This window comes from Carcharodon carcharias, chromosome 2, assembly GCF_017639515.1.
Source record: "Carcharodon carcharias isolate sCarCar2 chromosome 2, sCarCar2.pri, whole genome shotgun sequence".
NCBI lineage: Eukaryota > Metazoa > Chordata > Chondrichthyes > Lamniformes > Lamnidae > Carcharodon > Carcharodon carcharias.
The window spans coordinates 102,695,713-102,718,492 of record NC_054468.1 but is presented as its reverse complement, the minus strand read 5'-3'; the positions used below and the strand labels follow the sequence as shown (position 1 = coordinate 102,718,492).

At 42.3% G+C, this 22,780-nt stretch overlaps 1 protein-coding gene across 3 annotated transcripts in view; it reads right to left on the bottom strand.

Moving 5' to 3' along the window:
* ryk (receptor like tyrosine kinase) overlaps positions 1 to 22,780 on the bottom strand; it is a 376,084-nt gene that overhangs the window by 123,514 nt on the left and 229,790 nt on the right. For all 3 annotated transcript variants that reach the window (XM_041182702.1, XM_041182703.1, XM_041182704.1), the window contains one exon: positions 26 to 95. In XM_041182702.1, the coding sequence (XP_041038636.1) occupies positions 26 to 95 (70 nt within the window). The remainder of the gene's footprint in view (positions 1 to 25; positions 96 to 22,780) is intronic.

The window sequence follows — 22,780 nt, the reverse complement described above, 5'->3', positions numbered from 1 at the left end:
CCTATTCTAGTGCCTGTGAGTGTACCTGTGATGGAGTCCACGCAGCTTGCAGCTCTCTGTCAACATCATAGTCACTTGTACCTCTGAGGCATGATCTACAAGGAAAACAAATAAAATTGAAATAAATTTCAGCTCTTGCATATAGCAACGTTATTGTTACCACCTTCCCATTAAACAAAAAGGTAAGATCGCAGATCGTTAAAGCTATACTTTCGTGTGTGTTGCTAATGGCCCTGCAAGTGTACTGGGGAAGAGTCAACAAGTATGCAGCAAGCAGTTAATCTGAGACACATGGTGAAGTCACAAGACATCAGGGAAAGGTAGAAATCATGATATGCAAGTGTTGCTTATACCATTCCTAGGCCGGAATTTTCCAGCCTTTCATCATCGATGTAACGGAGAAAGAGTTGGGCCCTCCCACAATTCTTTCTCCGGTACATCGATGGTTACTTCGGTGCTGCTTCATGCTCTTGTCGGGACTTGGAAAAATTTATTAATTTTGCTTCCAATCTCCACCCCTCCATCATTTTCACATGGTCCATCTCTGACATTTCCTTTCCCTTCCTTGACCTCTCTGTCTCAATTTCTGGTGATAGACTGTCCACCAATATCCATTACAAGCCTATCAACTCCTACAGCTACCTCGAATACAGCTCCTCACACCCCGCTTCCTGTAAGGACTCCATCCCATTCTCTCAGTTCCTTCGCCTCCGTCACATCTGTTCTGATGATGCTACCTTCAAAAACAGTTCCTCTGACATGTCCTCCTTCTTCCTTAACCGGGGTTTTCCACCTATGGTGGTTGACAGGGCCCTCAACCGTGTCCGGCCCATCTCCTGCGCATCCGCCCTCACGCCTTCTCCTTCCTCCCAGAAACATGATAGAGTCCCCCTTGTCCTCACTTATCACCCCACCAGTCTCCGCATTCAAAGGATCATCCTCTGCCATTTCCGCCAACTCCAGCATGATGCCACCACCAAACACATCTTCCCTTCACCACCCCCCCACCACCAATCGTTCCTTCTGGGACACCCTGGTCCACTCCTCCATCACCCCCTACTCAACCCCCACCTACGGCACCTCCCCATGCATACGCAAAAGATGCAACACCTGCCCCTTCACTTCCTCTCTCCTCACCGTCCAAGGGCACAAACACTCCTTTGAAGTGAAGCAGCATTTCACTTGCATTTCTCCCAACTTAGTCTACTGCATTCGTTGCTCCCAATATGGTCTCCTCTACATTGGAGAGACCAAACGCAAACTGGGCGCCCGCTTTGCAGAACACCTTCGTTCTGTCCACAAGAATGACCCAAACCTCACTGTTGCTGGCCATTTTAACACTCCATCTTGCTCTCTTGCTCACAATGTCTGTCCTTGGCTTGCTGCATTGTTCCAGTGAAGCTCAACGCAAACTGGAGGAACAGCACCTCATCTTCCAACTAGGCACTTTACAGCCTTCCAGACTGAATATTGAATTCAATAACTTTAAATCTTGAACCCCCTCCCCCATCCCCACCCCCTTTCCGTTTCCTCCCCTCCCTTTTGTTTTTTCCAATATATATAGATTTTTCTTTTCTCACCTATTTCCATTATTTTTAAATCTACACCTTTTATGCCCTGTTAGTCTTATTTCACCCCACCCCCACTAGAGCTGTCCCTTGAGTGTCCTGCCATCCATTCTTAATTAGCACATTCTCTTAGATATCACCACCTTCAACACCTCTTTGTTCTTTTGTCTGTGACATCTTTTGATTATTTGCTCCTATCACTGCTTGCTTGTCCCTACAACCACTTCTCTCCCCCCACCCCCACCCAGCTTATATTTCATCCCTCTCCTATTTTTACTCAGTTCTGTTGAAGGGTCTTGAGGACTTGAAACGTCAACTGTATTCTTCTCCGCCGATGCTGCCAGATCTGCTGAGTTTTTCCAGGTAATTCTGTTTTTGTTATGCACTTCCCAAACCCTGGCCTTCGTTTAGAAAGATAAGGGTAACAATGTGCTATCTAGGGAATGCACTTCCCAAGGGGAGGTGATGGCGTAGTGGCATTGTCGCTGGACTAGTAACCCAGAGACCCAGCGTGATGCTCTGGGGACCCGGGTTTGAATCCCGCCACGGCAGATGGTGGAATTTGAATCCAATAAAAATCTGGCTTTAAAAGTCCAATGATGAAACCATTGCCGATTGTTGTAAAAACTCATCTGGTTCACTAATGTCCTTTAGGGAAGGAAATCTGCTATCCTTACCTGGTCTGGCCTACATGTGGCTCCAGGCACCCCACATCCCAATGTGGTTCCAGGCACCCCACATCCCAATGTGGTTGGCTCTTAAATGCCTCTGAACAAAGGCAATAAATGCTGGTCTCGCCAACAAAGCCCTTCATTTGGAAGAATAAGGGTAACAAATGCACGGAACCTCCAAATTTTCCTGCATGTCCATCATTGTGGCTTGGAAATATATCACTGTTGCCTGGTCAAAATAGGGAACCTCACTACTACACGGATTTCAGTGGTTCAGGAAGGCTACTTACCACGATCACCAACTTCTCAAGAGGAATTGGGGATGGGTAATAAATACTGACTTGCTCATGATGCTTATATGCCAAGGATGAATGAATAAAAAATAAAGATGGAGGATGAGAAGGGGAAAACGCCCAGCAACAATGGCGTAGTGGTATTATCACTGGACTGGTAATCCAGAGACCCAGGGGAATGCTCTGAGGACCCAGGTTCAAATCCCACCATGGCAAAATCTGGAATTAAAAGTTCATGAAGCCATTGCCGATTGTCATAAAAACCCACCTGGTTCACTGATGTTCATTAGGGAAGGAAATTTGCTGTCCTTACCTGGCCTACATGTGACTCCAGACCCACAGTAATGTGGTTGACTCTTAAATGCCCTCTGAACATAGGCAATTTGGGGAGGGCAATAAATGCTGGCCGAGCCAGTGATGCCCACATCCCATGAACGAATATAAAAAATCTACAAGCCAGTCAGTTCAACCTCAGTGGTGGGAAAGCTTGTAAAAATGATAATTTGGGATTAGTCACTTGGGCAGATGCGGATTAATTAAGGAAAGCCAGCAAGTCATGCTTAACCAACTTTAAGTTTTTTGATGAGGTAACAAAAGGGGTAATGGTAAGTGTAATTTTCTCACCGAAATGGCCAATTATGTACCTATACCTCTGGGTCAAAATCCTGGAACTCCCTTCCTTAACAGCACTGTGTGGGAGAATAAATATAAGCCTCTACTGCTGCAGCAGGGCAAGACCACTCTCTGAAGATTTAAGGAGTTGGATAGCAAAGAAAAAAATGCAAAGCGAACCTCTTCCCCTCTGCATCCGAATTCCTACTGTGCACCAAATTGCCAATACCCACACTCACTCTGGCTGTGTCTCACTCACGATGAGGTTACTCCTTCCAAAGTGTATCACTTCACACTTTTCAGGGTTAAATTCCATCTGCTACTTATCCATTTGACCATCCCGTCTATATCTTCCTGTAGACCAGAGCACTCAACCTCACTGTTAACCACCCGGCCAATCTTTGTGTCATCTGCAAACTTACTAATCCTACCCCCCACATAGTCATCTATGTTGTTTATATAAATGACGAATAATAGGGGACCCAGCACAGATCCCTGTGGTGCGGCACTGGACACTGGCTTCCAGTCACTAAAGCATTCTGTCTCCTGCAACTAAGCCAATTTTGAATCCACATAATCAAATTACCCTGTATCCCATGTGCATTTGCCTTCTTTAGAAGTCTCCCATGTGGGACCTTGCTTTGCTGGAATCCATATAAACTACATCAACTGCACTACCCTCATCTACACAATTATTATTTGATTACTATTTGAAGCTTAACTAGTGTGAGTCATCTCAGCTCTATTTAAGAAAGGGTCTATTTAGAAGCACACTACAGTGTGTTTGCACACGAACAAGGGAGGGAGCTCATCCTGAGTGAGACACAGCCAGAGTGAGTGTGGGTATTGACAATTTGGTGCACAGTGGGAATTGAATTGGTAAGTCTTACTCTTTAATTTTTGTAAGTTCAGTAGTCTAATTAAAAGGTTGGTAAGATTGCCGACTCAGCTGACTGTGTGACAGTTAACTGTCAATCACCTGAAGCCTGATTAGGGCCTGAATAGGTGTTGATTACTATTTGAAGCTTAACTAGTGTAAGTCATCTCAGCTCTATTTAAGGGTCTAATTAGACTCTCACTACAGTGGGCTTGCACACGAGCAGGGGAGAGACCTCATTGTGAATGCGACACAGCCAGAGTGAGTGTGGGTATTGGCAATTTGGTGCACAGTGGGAATTTAGTGCATAGGAGAAGAGATTCGCTTTGCATTTTTTTCTTTGCTATCCAACTCCTTAAATCTTCAGAGAGTGGTCTTGCCCTGCTGCAGCAGTAGAGGCTACAAGGGAAAGGAATAACTGGAAAGTGGTGGGTAAGATCGGGTAAGTATTTACTACTTTCATCGCTTACAGTTTAAGGTCCTTTTGTGGTTTATAGTTTGTATATACACATAGTAACGAGGATCAGGAAAGAAGGGCCCTAGAGTAATTGATTTAAAAGGTTTAATTTAAAGGAATAAGTCAAGGCAGGAGAGCTCAAAACCGTGGTGTGCTCCTTGTGCTCCATTGGGAAGCCAGGAACATTTCTACTGCCCGGGGCCAGCATGTGTGCAGGAAGTGTGTCCAGCTGCAGCTTCTGGGAGCTCGGGTTTCAGAGCTGGAATGGCGGCTGGGGACACTGTGGAGTATCCGTGAGTCTGAGAGCATCATGGATATATCAATTATATTTTATATAATATACATATAAGTAGCTGTTGGAGAAAAAAATGGCAAGACACAACCTTTTCAAAATATGTTTTGAGCAATCTGACTTATTCAATTTTTTATTGATTAATTTATGAGTACTGCTAAAATTAGCCGGGGGAAAACTGAAATAAGCCAGAAACAGGCACAGGGATTGTGATGCGCAATTAACCCAGGTCCATCTGTAGTGATACAAGAAACATGTAAACTTTGCACTTGCCTCCTAATTTGAATGACAGTGATGTACAAGCTGCTGAATGGCTGTATGGCTCAGCAGGCTGCCCAGGTTCATGCGAGGCTTGTACCACTGAAAGCTAGCCTGAGCTACTTAAAACAGCTAGCACCTCTTAAAGGCAAGGTGTCTGCTGGTTACACCCAAGTGGTTATGGTACTGGGTTTGTAACCCCAAGATCAAGAGTTCAAATCTCACAATGGCAAACTATGAAACAATGTAACTTCATCTGAAACAGATGGAAACGTGTTGTACTCGAAAGAGTTACAGCAAGTGCTGAAACTGCTTAGAGAAAAATCTTTGCAGAAACAAGGGTGGTGGAATGCTGCAACAAGCCAGGGAGATTCTTCATTGCAACACAGGAGACCTTGGTGCATGAGGAAAAGTCCTTTTCCCTCAGGGAGGGTAGAAGGTCCTTCAGACATATATTAGAAAGGCAGTGGGAACAGATAGCCATCGTGGCCATGCCAGAAGTCCAGGCCCTAGGACCTGGAAGCAGTACAGGGAAAAGTTTAGTTCACACAAGTGGATAAGGTGTAATGGAATCTGGTCATAAAGGTTCATGTCCTATGAGGGCTTATGAAGTTAAAATAGTTCATTTTTCTAATACTGAAGTCTCCAAGTGTACTGCATGGGGGCCACAACTCCTAAAGTCACAAGAGCTTACCACAGGGTAACTCTTGATTAAAAACAAAAAGTGTTAGAAATACCCAGCAGATCAGACAGTATCTGCAGTGAGAAACAGGAATAAGATTTTAGGTTTTTTTCTTTTCATTATAAATACTGGAAATTTGCATCTCGCTAACTCTTTAAATCCCCAGATTAGTAGAAGACTAAAGTAAATCTTACTTTAATAATCAATCAATATCCTACTCAAATATTTTACTGCAACAATATTTGGATTTTAAGTTTGGATTGTCGACTAGAGATAGGATATTATCTTTTCCTTTGAACTGTCAATTTTGCAATTGACAGCCTTACCAACTGTGAATTGCATGCTCGGTTTTTTAAGAAATTTCTACAGAGTCTTATATTGTAAGAACATACGAGATGGGTTCAGGAGTAGGCCATTCGCCCTTCAAGCCCGTTCTGTCTTTCAATGAGATCATGGCTGATCATCTACCTCAGCACCATTTTCTGTCACTAACCCCATATCCCTTAGTGTCTTTAATATGTAGAAATCTATTGGCCTCTGTCTTGAACATACTCAATGACTGAGCTTCCTGAGTCCTGTGGGGCAGAGAGTTCCAAAGGTTCACCACAGTGAAGAAATTCCTCCTCATCTCAGTCCTAAATGGTTTGATCCTTTCTCTGTGACTGTGTCCCCTAGCTCTAAACCCCTCCCCCAGTCAAGGGAAACATCGTTCCTTCATCTACCATGTCGAATCTTGTAAGGATTTTGTATGGTTGAATGAGATCACCTCACATTCTTCAAAACTTTAGAGAATAAAGGCCCAGTCTATTTAATTGTTTCTCAGAGGCCAATCCTTCCACCCCAGGAATTAATTTAGCAAACCTTCGCTGCACTTCTTATAAGGACAGATATACTTTCCGTAAAGGGAGACCAAACTGCACACAATACTCCAGATGTGATCTCACCAAGGCTCTATACAATTGCACTAAGATATCTTTATTCCTATACTCAAATCCTCTTGCAATAAAGGCTAACATACCATTTGCCTTCTTAATTGCTTGCTGTATCTGCATGTTAGCTTTTAGTGCCTCATAAACAATGATACCCAAATCCGTCTGAAGTTCAACACTGCAGACTTTCATTTAAGAAATACCCTGTTTTTCTGTTTCCCTACCAAACTGGATAACCTCATTTCTCCACATCGTATTCCATCCTGTCTTCTGTATCACTAACCATCTTTGGTGAAGATGTACATTATGGAGGAGAGATCTCTGGACTATACAATATCCTATATAATCTGGCTGGAACTTGAAGGACGAGAATATTCTCTGTTTGTTCCTTGCCTTTGGGGAGTCAAACAAGAGCTTCAGACCCATTCAGTGGTTTTAGGATTTGGCTTTCTTAACATTTAGTTGAGAGTGAACATTGATAATGAAGAAGTGTTTCCTAATTTCATTCCTGAAAGTTTTGACTTTATTTTGTTCTAGTTCTAGGGCTGATTTTTCACCTAGTTGCTGAGGCGCATTTAAGTGTGCAAATGGCCACACTCAGCTTTTTATGCATGATTCGAATGACCTGGCTCAAAGAAGGGCAGGACTGAGCATTTAATATTCCTGGGTACAAGGTGCTAAGTAAAGCCAGGAAAGAAAGTAAAGGGGGGTGGGGAGTGACAGTATTGATTAAAGGTGGCATTATAGTGCTGGAGAGAGATGTTCCACAGAGGTCAAGGGCAGAATCTCTCTCTGGCTGGAGGTAAGGAATGAAAAAGGTGAAATAACATTGATCGGTGTAGTATATAGCCCACCAACTAGTGGAAGGGATGTAGAGAAGCAAATTTGCAAAGAAATTACAGAGAGGTGCAAGAATTATGGAGTAATTATAATGGAGGACATCAATTATCCAAATATAGGCTGGGGTAGAAATAGTGTAGAGACAAGAGAAGCGAGAGTTCCTGGAATGTGTTCAAGATAATTTTCTGCAGCAGTATGTTTCTGGTCCAATGAGAGGGGAGGCACTGTTGGACCTGGTTCTGGGGAATGATCTGGCCCAAGCAGATCAAATATCAGCAGGAGAGCCTCTAGGGGACAGTGACCATTGTGGTATTGTAGGTTAGTCATGAAAAAGGACAAGGAACAATCCAGAGCAGGGATAAATAATTGGGGGATGGCCAACTTTGATGGGATGAGATTGCACCTGAGTCAAGTGAGTTGCAATCAAATGTTGGCAGAAAAGTGGTTGAACAATGGGCCACCTTCAAAGAAACAGTATTGCAGGCAATGTCAAGGTATATTCCCTTAAAGGGGAAAGGTAGAACAAATATCCAGAGCGCCTAGGATGTCAGGAGAGATAGAGGTGAAGATACAAAGGAAGAAGTAGGCGTATGACAGATAAAAGCAAAATACTGCAGATGCTGGAAATCTGAAACAAAAACAAAAATAGCTGGAAAAACTCAGCAGGTCTAACAACATCTGCAGAGAGAAATACGATTAATGTTTCGAGTCCGTATGACTCTTCATCAGAACTGAGGAAATATAGAAATTTGGTGAAATATAAGCTGGTTGAGGGGGGTGGGATAGATAGAGCTGGATAGAGGGCCAGTGATAGGTGGAGAGATTGCCAATGATGTCATAGACAAAAGGACAAAGGGGTGTTAACGGTGGTGATATTATCTAAGGAATGTGCTCACGGTGACATTAAGGGTAGAAAGCAGGACAAGCAAGTGACAGACGGCCTTAGTGGGGGGTGGGGTGGGGGGAAGGGATCGAAATGGGCTAAAAGGTGGAGATAAAATTATAGATCGAAATAAATTTGAAAATACTTGGGAAAAGAAAAATATATTTAAAAAATGATAAATTATTGGAAAAAGGGAGATCGGAAAGGGGGTGGGGATGGAGGAGTGAGTTCAGGATCTGAAGTTGTTGAACACAATGTTAAGTCCAGAAGACTGTAGAGTGCCTAGTCGGAAGATGAGGGGCTGTTCCTCCAGTTTGCGTTGAGCTTCATTGGGACATTGCAGCAGCCCAAGGATGGACATGTGGGCTTGAGAGCAGGGTGGTGTGTTGAAATGGCAAATGAGATAGGGAGGTTTGGGTCATGCTTGCGGACAGACCGAAGGTGTTCTGCAAAGTGGTCATCCAGTCAGCGTTTGGTCTCTCCAATGTAGAGGAGACCACATTGGGAGCAGCGAATGCAGTAGACTAAATTGAGGGAAGTGTAAGTGAAGTGCTGCTTCACTTGAAAGGAGTGTTTGGGCCCTTGGACGGTGAGGAAGGGGGAAGTAAAGGGGCAGGTATTGCACATTCTGCAATTGCATGGGAAGGTACCGTGGGAGGGGCTTAAGGTGTAGGGTGTGATGGAGGAGTGGACCAGGGTGTCCCGGAGGGAACGATCCTTGCGGAATGCCACTGGGGGGTGGGGAGCGGAGGTGGTGAAGGGAAAATGTGTTTAGTGGTGGCATCATGCTGGAGTTGGCGGAAATGGTGGAGGATGATCCTTTGAATGCGGAGGGTGGGGGGTGGTAAGTAAGGATAAGGGGGTCCCTATCATGGTTCTGGGAGGGAGAGGAAGGAGTGAGGGTAATGCCTGGGAGATGGGCCGGACATGGTTGAGGGCCCTGTCAACCACCGTGGTTAAGGAAGAAGGAAGACATGTCAGAGGAACCCTGCACTGTTGCAGATCTTGCCAAATTCAACAACAAGGTGCAAAAATGTGTCCAATTCTGGCTGGGCCATGTATCAACTGTCCGTGGATAAGATAAGGAGTGGAGGTATTAAATGAGTACTTTACATATGCCTTTACAAAAGGAGGGGGATGTCACCTAGACCGAGGTGACAGAGGAGGTAACTGGTAAACTTGAATAATTAAAATCTAGAAGGAAGAGGTGTTAGAAAGGCTATCTTTACTTAAAATAGATAAGGTACCAAAACTGGATGAAAGGCTTTACTAACTGTTCTCTCAACATGCCTTGCCATTTTCAATGGCTTATATACATACACACCAATGTCCCTCAGTTCCTGCACTCCCTTTAGAGTTTCTCCCTTTATTTTATACTGTCTCTCCATATTCCTCCTGCTAAAATGAATCACCTCAAGGGTACGGAGGCAAGTGGTGATGGAAATTGCAGCGGCACTAGTGATAATATTCCAGTCTTTTTTAGACACAGGGGTGGTGCCAGAGGACTGCAGAATTGCAAATGTTATACTCTTGTTTAAAGAGGGATGCAAGGATAAAGCCAGCAACTACAGGCCAGTTATTTTGACTTCAGTGGTAGGGAAACTTCTGGAAACTATAGTTCGGGTCAAAATCAATAATCATTGCAGGCTAATTAAAGAAAACCGGCAGGTATTCATGAAGGAAAAATGTTAAACTAACTTGCTGGAGTTTTTTGAGGAGATAATGGAGAAGGTTGATAAAGGCAATGTTGTTGATGTGGTGTATATGCATTTTCCAAAGGCATCTGATACAGTGCCACACAACAGATTTGTGAGTAAAATTCCAACTCATGGGATGAAAGGGAAAGTAGGCACTTGGATAATAAATTGAACGAGTGACAGGAAACAGAGTGGTGATAAATGATTGTTTTTCAGATTAGAGGAAGGTTTGTAGTGGAGTTTCCCAGGAGTCAGTGTTGGGACCGTTGCTCTTCCTAATATATATTAATGACCTAAACAGTGATGTTCAGGGCATGATTTCAAAATGTGCAGATGATATGAAGATTGGAAACATTGTCAACTGTGAGGGTAGTCTTGAACTTCAAAAGGACATAGGCATGTTGGTGGGCAGACAAGTGGCAGATGAATGCAGAGAAGTGTGGGGTGATTCTTTTTGGCATGAAGAATATGGAGGGACAGTGTAAAATAAAGGAAGAAACTCTAAATGTGGTGCAGGAACAGAGGGACCTCGGTGTATATATCCATAATCTTTAAAAATGGCAGGGCATGTTGAGAGAGCAGTTAATAAAGCATATAGTATCTTAAGCTTTAGTGATCGGGACATTGAGTACAAGAGTAAAAAGGTCATGTTGAATTTGCATAAGACACAATTTAGGCCTCATCTGAAGTACCGCGTCCAGTTCTGGGCACCATGCTTGAGGAAGAATGTGAAGACATTGGAGAGAGTACAGAGGAGATTCACAAGAATGATTCCAGGGATAAAGATCTGCAGCTAGGAGGAGAGATTGACCTTGGAGAAAAGAAGACTGAGAGGAGACTTGATGCAGGTATTCAACATCCTGAGGGGTATGGACAGGGTAAACATGATAAATAGTGAGAAACTGTTCCCAATCAAGGGAGCATCAAGAACTAGAGGGCACAGATTTAAAATAATTGGCAAAAGGAGTAAAAGTGATGTGAGGTGACTTTTTTCACTCAGAGGGTGGTTGGAATCTGGAACAAACTTCCTGAGAGGGTGGTGGAGGTAGGCTCGATTGAAGTATTCAATAGCGAATTGGAATGCTACCTGAAAACAAAGAATGTGGAAGGTTATAGGGATAAGGCTGGGAAGTGGAACTTGGTAGAATGCTCTTTCAGAGAGCCAGTACACACTCAATGGGCTGAATGGCCTCTTTCAGAACTGTAAAGATTCTGTGACTGATAAAACAAACTGGTTTTGACAATTGAAAAAAAATCTCCGCTTGAAAAAAACCTAACCACTTGCTCCCCTGCATTGATTGACAAGTGTGATGCTTTGAAAATGAAATGAGTACCTGTAACTTCCTTCCCAAAGAGTAGTCTGTTGTCTGGGCAGCTGTGTTTGTGTATCGAATGCTTGACCAAGTTTTAAGTACTAACGGGTTTCAGCACAATAGGTGCTCTATTCATCTGAGAATGAATGACAGTTTCAAGATTATCCATTTGACGTGGTTTCTAGTGTGCAAGCTAATAGTTTAACGAGGCTTTTTCATATGATAGAAAGCATTTTTTTCTCAGAATCTAGATAATGCAAAATGACAGTGATCAAGGACGCCGTTTCACTAGCAAAATGTTATCTTGCTCATAATAGATGCTACATCACCCCCCCAGTCATCAGGGTTAGTGGAATATGGCAATAGAACTTTGAACACAATGCTTAATAAATTGTGTATGGAACACCCCACTCAATGGGCTAATATGCTACCATTATGACTTAATGATATATACCCTACTCCACACCCAACCACAAGGGTGTCTCCCTACGAGGCAATGATCGGATGATATATGTATCTCTCCATATACTTGGCTCTTAGTGGAGGTAGCCCCTTGGCAATGCAGATGTGCAATCAGGAGGGATTGTAGATGGTCGTCAATCACATGGGAGAAGTTAATAGATTGATGGCTCAGAGCCTGGGGAAATCTAAAAGTCAGGTGAAGAACTACTTTGACAAAAAGGTTAATTCTTTCGAATATCAGATAGGTGATTGGGCAATGGATCAAGGTTTTGCACCAAAAGAACCCTCTTTTGAGGCCAAGTGGAAAGGGCTTTATACGATTTCAGGCAAATTAAACCCAGTCATATATTTAATTCAGGTTCCCCAGGGAAAGATGGCTCAAACGAGGGTAAAATGGTTTGGTATTAATCAATTAAAAAAGCTAAACTTGTTTTTTCAACTGTGCAAGTAAAAGATGAAAAGGAACTGCCCAGGGACATGGAAACTGCCAATTCGATGAAGGGACATGTGAAAATAAGGGCAAGGGAAATGCTCCTGTTGATATTGATGTAATAAAACAGTTAACTGTCATGCTTGCAGACACTGTGTCACATGTTGCTATTCAACCAAGAGAGGGGACAAAGTTAGAAGGTCACTGTGAGGATGAGCTTAAGGTTAAAGCATGGGTGCAGGTGGAGAATTTGGCAGAAGGGGAATGGTGTGGTAGCCAGACCAAACGGTTGACTGGGGGTGGTAAATAATGAGCAGGATAGCCGTAAACTGCAGGAGGATATCAATGGATTGGTTAGAGCAGTGGCAAATGGAATTCAACCTGGAAAAGTGAGAGATAATGCACTTGGGGATGGCTAACAAGGCAAGGGATTACACTATGAATGGTAGGACCCTGGAAAGTGATGACGACGAGAAGAACGTTGGTGTGCATACCCACAGATCCTTGAAGGTAGCAGGATAGGTAACTAAGGTGGTTAAGGCGGCATATGGGGTACTTGTCTTTATTAGCCAAGGCACAGAATACAAGACCAGGGAGGTTATGCTGGAACTGTATAAAACAATGGTTAGGCCACAACTGGAGTACTGTGTGCAGTTCTGGTCACCACATAATGGGAAGGATTGCACTGGAGAGGATGCAGAGGAGATTTACCAGGATGCTGCCCGGGCTGGAGGGTCTGAGCTATGAGGAAAGATTGGATAGGCTGGGGTTGTTTTCCTTGGAGCAGCGATGGTTGAGAGGGAACCTGATAGAGGTGTATAAGATTATGAGGGGCATAGATAGGGTGGAGAGGAAGGTACTTTTTCCATTAGTTGGGGGGGGCAATAACCAGGGGCCATAGATTTAAGGTAAGAGGTAGAAGGCTAAGAGGGGAATTGAGGAGACATTTTTTCATCCAGGTAGGAATCTAGAACTCACTGCCTGAAAGGGTGGTTGAGTCAGAAACTCTTGTAACATTTAAGAAGTATTTAGATATTCACTTGTGTTGCCATAGCCTCCAGGGCTATGGGCCAAGTACTGGAAAATGGGATTAGTGTAGTCAGATCTTTGACCAGTGCAGACACGTTTGGGCCAAGTGGCCTCATCTGTGCTGTAAATGTCTGAGTCTTGGAGAGAGGAGCACTTCCATATGCAGTTAAACAATCAACTCCTTGGAAAACAGTTAGGATGGGATATTGCTCCCCTAGGATACATATCAAGTGTGGTTTACTATGTTCGGCATAGGAATGAGCATGAATCAGAAAGAGAGGATCATATTCCCTTAGTAATGGAAGTACCTTCAGTCCAATAAGAAGGGTGGGATGTCTACTCAGTCAATCAGTATGCTTCCTGGAGGGAGAACATCACGTGGAATGCAAGTGGATCCAATTTCTGGTGAATCAGGAATACACCTGGATATTTGGGAATTTAGAATGTTGTGATGAACTAAATGGAGTATACTTATGTAGATGTGATAAACCCAAATACAGGAAAAGGCTCTGGATTTACTATTAACCAGGCTCTCCACGCTGTAAAATGGCTATTCACAGGCGGGGACCGAATGCGATTTGGGTAGCTTATCAAGGGCAAGGGGTTCATTGTGTCACAACACCAGCATCCACTTTCCACATGGGAAAGGTAACCTGCCCTGTCAAAGAGCAAACTTTTTGCTTTACACCCTTGTATCCAACCACGATAGGTCCAGAATGGATTCAACCAGTATTCCAACATGATCTCACTGAGTTAAAGGTAAATTTTGATCTGCTAACTGAGGCTAAACAAGCAGTAGTTAGTTTGCACCACCCCATGCTGTCTTTGCTGCTGAACCTTAAGACTGCATTAGAAAAGACCACTGAATCTTAAGACCGCATTAGAAAAGACCAAAGTATCAATGGAACATGTAATTTGCCTCCAGCAGAAAAACTGTAATAGTAAGAAAGATATTCAACAATTAGGGGCTGCTCATTGGTGGCAGCTCACCTATAACAGGACAGCATCAGTGGTATAGGATTTTCTCCATGACCTTATTACCACTCTAAGGGGTTTTGATAATCATATTGGTAATTATGGTGTGTTATTTGAAATGTCTTATTCACCAAATGTTACATTTCTACATCTGTAATTTTGAGCTTCAGCAGCAGCTTCCAAGACGATAAATTTGAGGGATCAGTTTCACTTCATCCTCCAAGTGGGGAACATAGGGTTTAGTTCTCTTTTCATTATCTTTCTGTGATGTTTTTATGAACTTTTTTATGATGTTAGTATCTTTTTACATAGAATTGTGACTGTTGGAATCATTTGCAAGAACTGTTAAGAAGAACAGGGGAAATGTGAACGAGCTTGTGGACTGAAATGTAAAGAGATTATGGCATCAGACTAAGCCAATCATGTAAGAGAGATTGGAATATGTCTTAACAGGATGGACTACCAGAAAAGAGGATTAAATGTGAGGCACTTCAAGATATTGATGTAGAAGGACAGAAGACCATCAGTCAAGAGAACACTTGAAGAGATGGTGCCACAGCTATCTGGGAGGCAAGGGTTGGAGTCATGAAAGACAAAGCTGTATACTGCTGCCAACATGCATAGTTTAACTTGTGCTGTTTAATAAATCTATTGTCACTCATAATCACCTGTGTGTTCCTTAATCAGTCATGAACCAAGTCTCTCATCCACAAATCTAACAATATTTAGCTCAATAAGACTTTTTTCTACTTTCTAGGTTATGAGAAACATTCTGAAATTATGATTTCTTCTCATCACTTGCTTTATTTCATTCATTGTTTGTAAAATAAGGCAGCTTGCAGATTTGTAATTATATGAGCCCAACTTGGATAACTACTAAACCAAGCATTTTGGAGGTTTGCAGAAGAATGCAATTGCACACAAAAAACAGATATTCAAATACAAGCAATTTCACTGTATTCCATATGCACCCAACACCAGTATATCATCATATCACTAGTTATTGGTCAGTAAATGTAAAGGGCATGGGACTCATTTAACTAGAAAGGCTGGTGACACTGAATCCAGGGCACTACGGACCTGAAACGTGTAAAAAATGAATGTTAAAAACATTGATCTCCTTACTTTTATTATGCTATCTTTTTAAATAAAAATTTGTCTTTTCATACCAATGACAAATTTCTTGCAGCTGTTGATGATACGTAAAAGTTGATTAGAACAGAAGTCTATAACCAGCTACGAACATTCTGCAAGAATGCCAACTTGTTAAACCTTTTTGTGCTCCTCTGCCAATCAGTCCTTTACTATATTAGGTTGAGAAAATGGCAGGGGTCTTTGCCCCAAAATTTCAACATTTTGTTCCATTTCTGTCTGAGGAGGTACAGAATGACCTGGCCCTCTCACTGTTAGACTGTTCTCATCTGTCTCTGCCAAACTGAGAATAGTAAAAAGTCAAATTGTAAAGTGAAGGAACTAGGTCAAATTTTACAACAATGCAGGACAACACAGCTGTGATCCATCAGAGCTGAATAAAAGTAGAATTTAAACAAAGAGTTGTGTGTCTGAATTCAAACAGGAGCAGGAAAGTAGAAAATAGGTTATTTGGCCCTTGGAGCCTACACTGGCCATCCAGTAAGATCACGGCTGATCTTCTATCTCCACGCCATACTCCCGCTCTCTTCCCCTACGCTCGATGTCTTTAGCATCTAGAAATCTATCTGCTTTCTTCTTAAATATATTCACTGACTTGGCCTCCGCAGCTTTCTGTGGTAGAGAATTTCACAGGTTCACCACGCTCTGAGTGAAGTTTCCCCTCATCTCAGTCCTAAATGGCCTACCCCGTATCCTGAGATTGCAATCCCTTGTTCTAGACCCTCCCAGCCAGAGGAAACATCATCCCTGCATCCAGTCGGTCCAGTTCTGTCAAAAGTTTATACATTTCAATGAGATTCCCTCTCATTCTTCTAAACTCTAGTGAATACAGGCCTACTCGGCCCAACCTCTCCTCATCTGACAATCCTGCCATCCCAGGAATCAGTCTGGTGAACCTTCGCTACACTCCCTCTATGGCACATATATCCTTCCTTGTGTAAGGAGACTAAAACTGCACACAATACTCCAGGTATGGTCTCACCAAAGCCCTGTAGAGCTGCAGTAAGACATCCTTGCTCCTGCACTCAAGTCCTCTCACAATAAAGGCCAACATACCATTTGCCTTCTTGACTGCTTGCTGCACCTGCATGCTTACTTTCAGTGATTGGTATACAAGGACACCCAGGTCCCTTTGTACATCAACATTTCCCAATCTATCACCATTCCAATAATACTCTGCCATTCTGCTTTTCCTACCAAAGTGGATAACTTCACACTTATCCGCATTATACTGCATCTACCATGTGTTTGCCCCCTCACTCAACCTGTCTAAATCACCTTGAAGCCTCCTAACATCCTCTTCACCACTCACACTCCCATCAAGTTTTGTGTCATCAGCAAACTTGGGAAATATTACAGTAGGTTCCCTCATCCAAATCATTGATATATATTGTGAGTAACTGGGGTCCAAGCACTGATCCCTGCTGTATCCCACTAGTCACTGCCTGCCACTCCGAAAAAGACTCATTTATTCCTGCTCTCTGTTTCCTGTCTGTTATCCAATTCTCAATCCGTGCCAATATATTACCCCCAATTCCATAAGCTTTAATTTTACACACTAAACTCATGTGGGACTTTATCAAAAGCTTTCTGAAAATCCAAATACACCACATCCACTGGTCCTCCCTTATCTACTCTGCTAGTTATGTCCTCAAAAAACCCCAGTAGATTTGTCAGACATGATTTACCTTTCATAAATCCACACTGACTTTGTCTAATCCCGCTGATCCTTTCTAGGTGGCCTGCTACCACATCCTTTATAAACATAAACAGTTTTATGGCATCAACAAAAATGTGTGTTTATATTGCACCTTTATTGTAATAAAATATCCCAAGGCACTTCACAGGAGCATTACAAAGCAAAATTTACTACTAAACCACATAAGGATATTAGGGCAGTTGACCAAAAAGTTGATGAGAGAGTTAAGAGGTAAGGAGTGCCTTAAAGGAGGGAAGAATGTTAGAGGGTCACAGAGGTTTAGGAAGGGAGTTCCAGAGCTTAAGGTTTTGGCAGCTGAAGACACGGCCACCAATGGAGGATCAATTAAAATCAGGGATGCTCAGGAGGTCAGAATGAGAAGACTGCAGGAATCTTGGAGGATTGAGAAGCGGGTGGAGAATAGAGATAGGGTGTCACGAGGCCTTGAATAGATTCAAAAACAAGGATGAGAATTAAAAATTGCCATGTTGTTTAAATGGATGTCATTGTAACTCAACAAGCACAGGGGTGTTTGGTGAAAGGGACTTGGTATGAATTAGGATACAGGTAACAGAGTTTTAAACCACCTCTAGTTTTTGGAGGGTGGAACATAGGAGATAACAAAAGCATGGATGAGAGTTTCAGCAGCAGATGAGTTGAGGCAGGGCTGGAGTCAGGCGATGTTATGGAGGCAGAAATAGGTAGCATTAGTGATGGAACGGCTGCACAGTTGAAAGTTCATTTAGGAGTCCATTATAACACCAAGGTTGTGAACAGTCTGGTTCGGCTTCAGAGTTGCCGGGGGAGGGGATAAAAACAGACGGATTTCAATGGAACCTTTGACGAGTACAAGACCTGTGAGTGGTGTACAGGCCTCCTAATTGTGACCACACAATAGGAGAGAGTAAAAGAAGAAATAATGGGATAAAAACATTCTCTCCCCCCACTTCTCTCCACCCCCCCCACCTTAAACCAGCTTATATTTCACCCCTCTCCTATTTTTACTTAGTTCTGTTGAAGGGTCATGAGGAATCAAAACGTCAACTTTGTTCTTCTCCGCCGATGGTGCCAGATCTGCTGAGTTTTTCCAGGTATTTCTGTTTTTGTTTAAGAAATAATGGGATTTTGCCAGAAAGGTGCAGCAATAATCATGGGGGATTTTAATCTACATATAGACTGGAAAAATCAGATGGGTAGAAGTAGCATAGATGAGGAGTTCAAAGAATGTTTTTGGGACAGTTTCTTAGAATAGTACATTCTGGAGCCAACCAGAGAGCAGGCTATACTAGTCCTGGTACTGAGCAATGAAATAGGGTTAATTGATAACCACCTAGTGAAAGCACCCATAGGTAGCAGCGGTCATAATATGATTGAATTTGACATTCATTTTGAGGTAGAAACAAGTGTGTCCAAGACTAGCATTTTAAACTTAAGTAAGGGCAATTATGAAGGCATGAAAGCAGAACTAGCTAAAGTGAACTGGCAAATGAGGTTAAGGAATATGTCAATAGGAGTTCAGTGGCAGACACAGAGTACATACATTCCAATGAGAAAGAAAATTTCCAAGGGAGGGTCCATCATCTATGGTTAGCTAAAATTGTTAAAGATAGCGTGAAACCTAAAGAAAATACCTGCAAAGATGGGCAGGTCAGAAGATTGTAAAGAATATAAATAACAGCAAAGAAAGACGAAAGGATTAATAAGGAGGGAAAAATTAGAGTATAAGAGAAAGCTAGCTAGTAATATAAAGACAGATAGTAAGAGTTACTATAGATATTTAAATAACAAAGCTAGCGCTGCTATAGAGAGTGCATTTGCAGAATTGATAATGGAAAGTAGGGAGATGGTGGATGAATTAAACAGGTATTTTGCTTCGGTCTTCACTATGGAGGACACAAGTGATACCTCAGAAATAGCTGTAAATCAGGAAGCGGAAGGGAGGGAGGAACTCGGGAAAATTACAATCACCAGGGAAGTGGTATTGGGCAAATTGTAGGGACTGCGGGCTGACGATTCCCCCAAGTCCAGAAGGACTTCACCCTAAGGGCTTGAAAGAAGCAGCTAGTGAGATAGTTGATGCACTGGTTTTAATTTTCCAAAATTCCCTAGATTCGGGGAAGGTTCCAGAGGACTGGCAAATAGCAAATATAACTCCTTTATTCAAAAAGGCGGGGGTGGGGGGACACACACAGAAACCAGGAAACTATAGGCCAGTTAGCCTAACATGTGTCACGGTTAAAATGTTAGAAGCTATTATTAAAAATGCTACAGCAGGGCACTTAGAAAATTTCAAGGCAATCAGGCAGAGTCAACATGGTTTTATAAAAGGGAAATCATGTTTAACCAATTTATTGGAGTTCTTTGAAGGAGTCACGTGCTGTGGATAAAGGGGAACTGGTGGGTGTACTGTACTTAGCTTTCCAGAAGGGGTCTGATAAGGTGCCACATTAAAGATATTACAGAAAATAAAAGCTCATGGTATAGGAGGTAACATAATGGCATTGATAGACGATTGGTTAGTTAACAGGAAATAGAGAGTTGGCAGAAGTGGGTCTTTTTCTGGTGGGCAGGGTGTGACGAGTGGTGTGCCACAGAGAGCAGTGCTGGGGCCTCAACTTTTTACAATTCAGATAAATGACTTGGATGAAGGAACCGAAGAAATGGTGGTTAAATTTGCTGACGACACGGTGATAGGTAGGAAAATAAATTGTGAAAGAGGAGGTAAAGAGGCTACAAAGTGACATAGATACGTTAAGTGAGTGGGTGAAGATCTGGCAAATGGAGTATAATATTGGCAAATGTAAAATCCTTTATTTTAGCAGGAAGAACAAAAAAGCTTATTATCTAAATGGTGAGAGATTGCAGAGCTCTGAGATTCAGAGGGATCGGTGTGTTCTAGTGCATGAATCACAAAAGGTTAGTATGCAGGTGCAGCAGGCAATTAGAAAAGCTAATAGGATGTTATCATTTATTGTGAGCGGAATTGATTACAAAAGTAGGGAGGTTATGTTTCAGTTGTACAGGGCATTGGTGAGACTAGATCTGGAGTATTGTGTGCAGTACTGGTCTCCTTATTTAAAGAAAGATGTATATGCATTAGAAGCAGTTCAGAGAAGGTTTACTAGACTAATACCAGGAATGGGCAGGTCATCTTATGAGGAAAGACTGGACAGGTTAGGCTTGTATCCACTGGAATTTAGAAGAGTAATAGGCGACTTAATTGAAACCTTTAAGATCCTGAAGGGCATTGACAGGGTGAATGTGGAGAGGATGTTTCCTCTTGTGGGAGAAGCTAGAACTAGAGGTCACTGTTTAAAAATAAGAGGTCACTCTTTTAACACCGAAACGAGGAGAAATTTTTTCTCAGAGGGTTGAGAGTCTTTGGAACCCTCTTCCTCAAAAGGTGGTAGAAGCAGAGTCTTTGAATATTTTTAAGGCAAAGCTAGATAGATTCCTGGTTAACAAGGGGTGAAAGGAATGTGGGGCTGAGGTTACATTCAAATCAGCCACAATCTTATTGAATGGCGGAGCAGGTTCGAGGGACTGAGTGGCCTACTCCTGCTCCTAATTTATATCTCGTATATCCCAAAGGGCTTTACAGCCAATGTTGTAACGTATGGATATCATGAAGTTATTAATGTACAGTTTTGGAAATTTCTTTTTAAAAATAGAGGTTTAGTCTCTGGGCGTGGCTGTGTATGTCTTAATTGCACTAAAGTCAGCTAGTCTGGGCACATTGATGTATGCTAGTTTTTGTAAGAGAGGTAGGGTACATTTGCATTCTGTTGAATGGAGCATTCAATAAGACGAGCGAATTCTGGCACCTAGCTAGCAGAGACCAAGTAATGTCTATATTACTAATAAAATTGATACAATAAAAAGGGTTTTATTATTAGAAGTGGTGGCGTTTAAGGGGCTGGTGATACAATGAGAATTTACATTCAATGAGTTTGCTAGGTATAACAGACAGCAGTTTTGTATGTGCAGGGCAGAGGCAATTAAGATCAAAGTAGCTGTAAGCCTACAACTGTCTCCGTATGAACCAAAGTGAGAGGAACCTCATTTTGAATTTGTAAGGTGAAAATGTTTTACCTGGTGTCTGGCTAAGTCTATGGGTTGCTGTTGCCTTAATGGAGATTAGTTTGGGAATTTGTTAAAAGTTATGATAGTAGTAATTTGTGGCCATGTGTATATATTTAACTTGTGTAAATTAATAATTGTCTCATGTATTTTGATATAAAACCTCTCAAGGACCGGTTGTCTGATTTCTGAATTTAGAATTGCATTTCAAACATACAAAAACAAAATATAGGTTATGACAGTTGTTTAAAGCTTCCCTCTGGGATTTTTAAATAACTCACTTTAATAAACGCTGGGTCATAACAAGGGAAAACAACAGTCAATTTGCCCCATAACAAGCTCAATTATACCCATCTGAGGTGGCAGACAGGATCTCCATTCAATGTCTCACCTAAAAGACTGAACCTCCAAAAGTACAGTATTGCCCTCGAGTGTCAGCCTAGATTATTATGTTGAAGTACAATAGCAGGACTTGAGCTCGCAACTTTTTGTCTCAGAGGTGAGTGTGCTATGAACTAAGCCTCAGTTAACACCTTAAAAGATGGCTGCAGTTGGATGCTGGGAAACAGAGTTTGTAGTGGGGACCAAAAACAATGCCTTACATCTCCCCAGTGTTTAATTGGAGAAAATGCTGGACAAGCAATTTGACCAACAATTTAGAGACAGTGGAGATTGAGAGAGGTGGTGATGAGACAGAGCTAGGTGTCATCACTGTACATGTGGAAACTGATGTGTTTCCAGATGACGTTGCCAAAGGACAATATGCAGAAAAATATGAGAGGGCTAAGGATAAATCTTTGGGGGACACCAGAGGTAACTGTTCAGAAGCAGGAAGACTGGCCATCACAGGTTATTCTGTGGCTACAATTGAATAGATAAGAATGTAACCAGGGGCAGCAGTTCCACCCAGCTGGATGATAATAGAGAGGCAATGGTGGAGTAGGTTTTGGTAAACTGTGTCACTGGCTGCAGGTTGGTCAGAAGGACAAGGAGAAAAGTTTACCTTTGTCACAGTCACATAGGATGTCATTTGTGACTTGTTTAAGAGCCGGTTTGGTACTGTGTGTGGCAGGTACAAAAAGCTGACCAGAAGAAAACTGGCACAGATTTGGTGACAGCTCAACTCAACCCAGCCCAGCCTCCTGGACAGGCTCAGTCTCCTGGCTTTACCTGAGTCTGAGGAAGCTGCATGTGATTAAAGTTTCCACTTTTATTTTGAGTATTATTCATTTATTAAATTTTAATCTTTAACTCTTCAAGGTCTTTGATGATTAAAAATGAGATTGGGATGAGAGTTTACAAGGATGGAGGAGTTCAATTGTTGACTTATTAAGGAGGGGGTGACAACGGAAGTTTTGAAACCGGGAGGACATACCTGAAGAGAGAAAACCATTAAGATCAGCTGACGTGGTAGTCAGGAAAGGGAGCTAAGTGGTCAGCAGTTTAGTAGGAATAGGGTCAAAGGAGCAGGAGATGGGCCTCATGGACAAAGTGAGCTGACAAGGACATGAGGGGAAAGGAGATAGGAGAGAAAAATATGTGACTTCAGATTGATGAAAAGGGGGAACCTTGGAGGAGGTT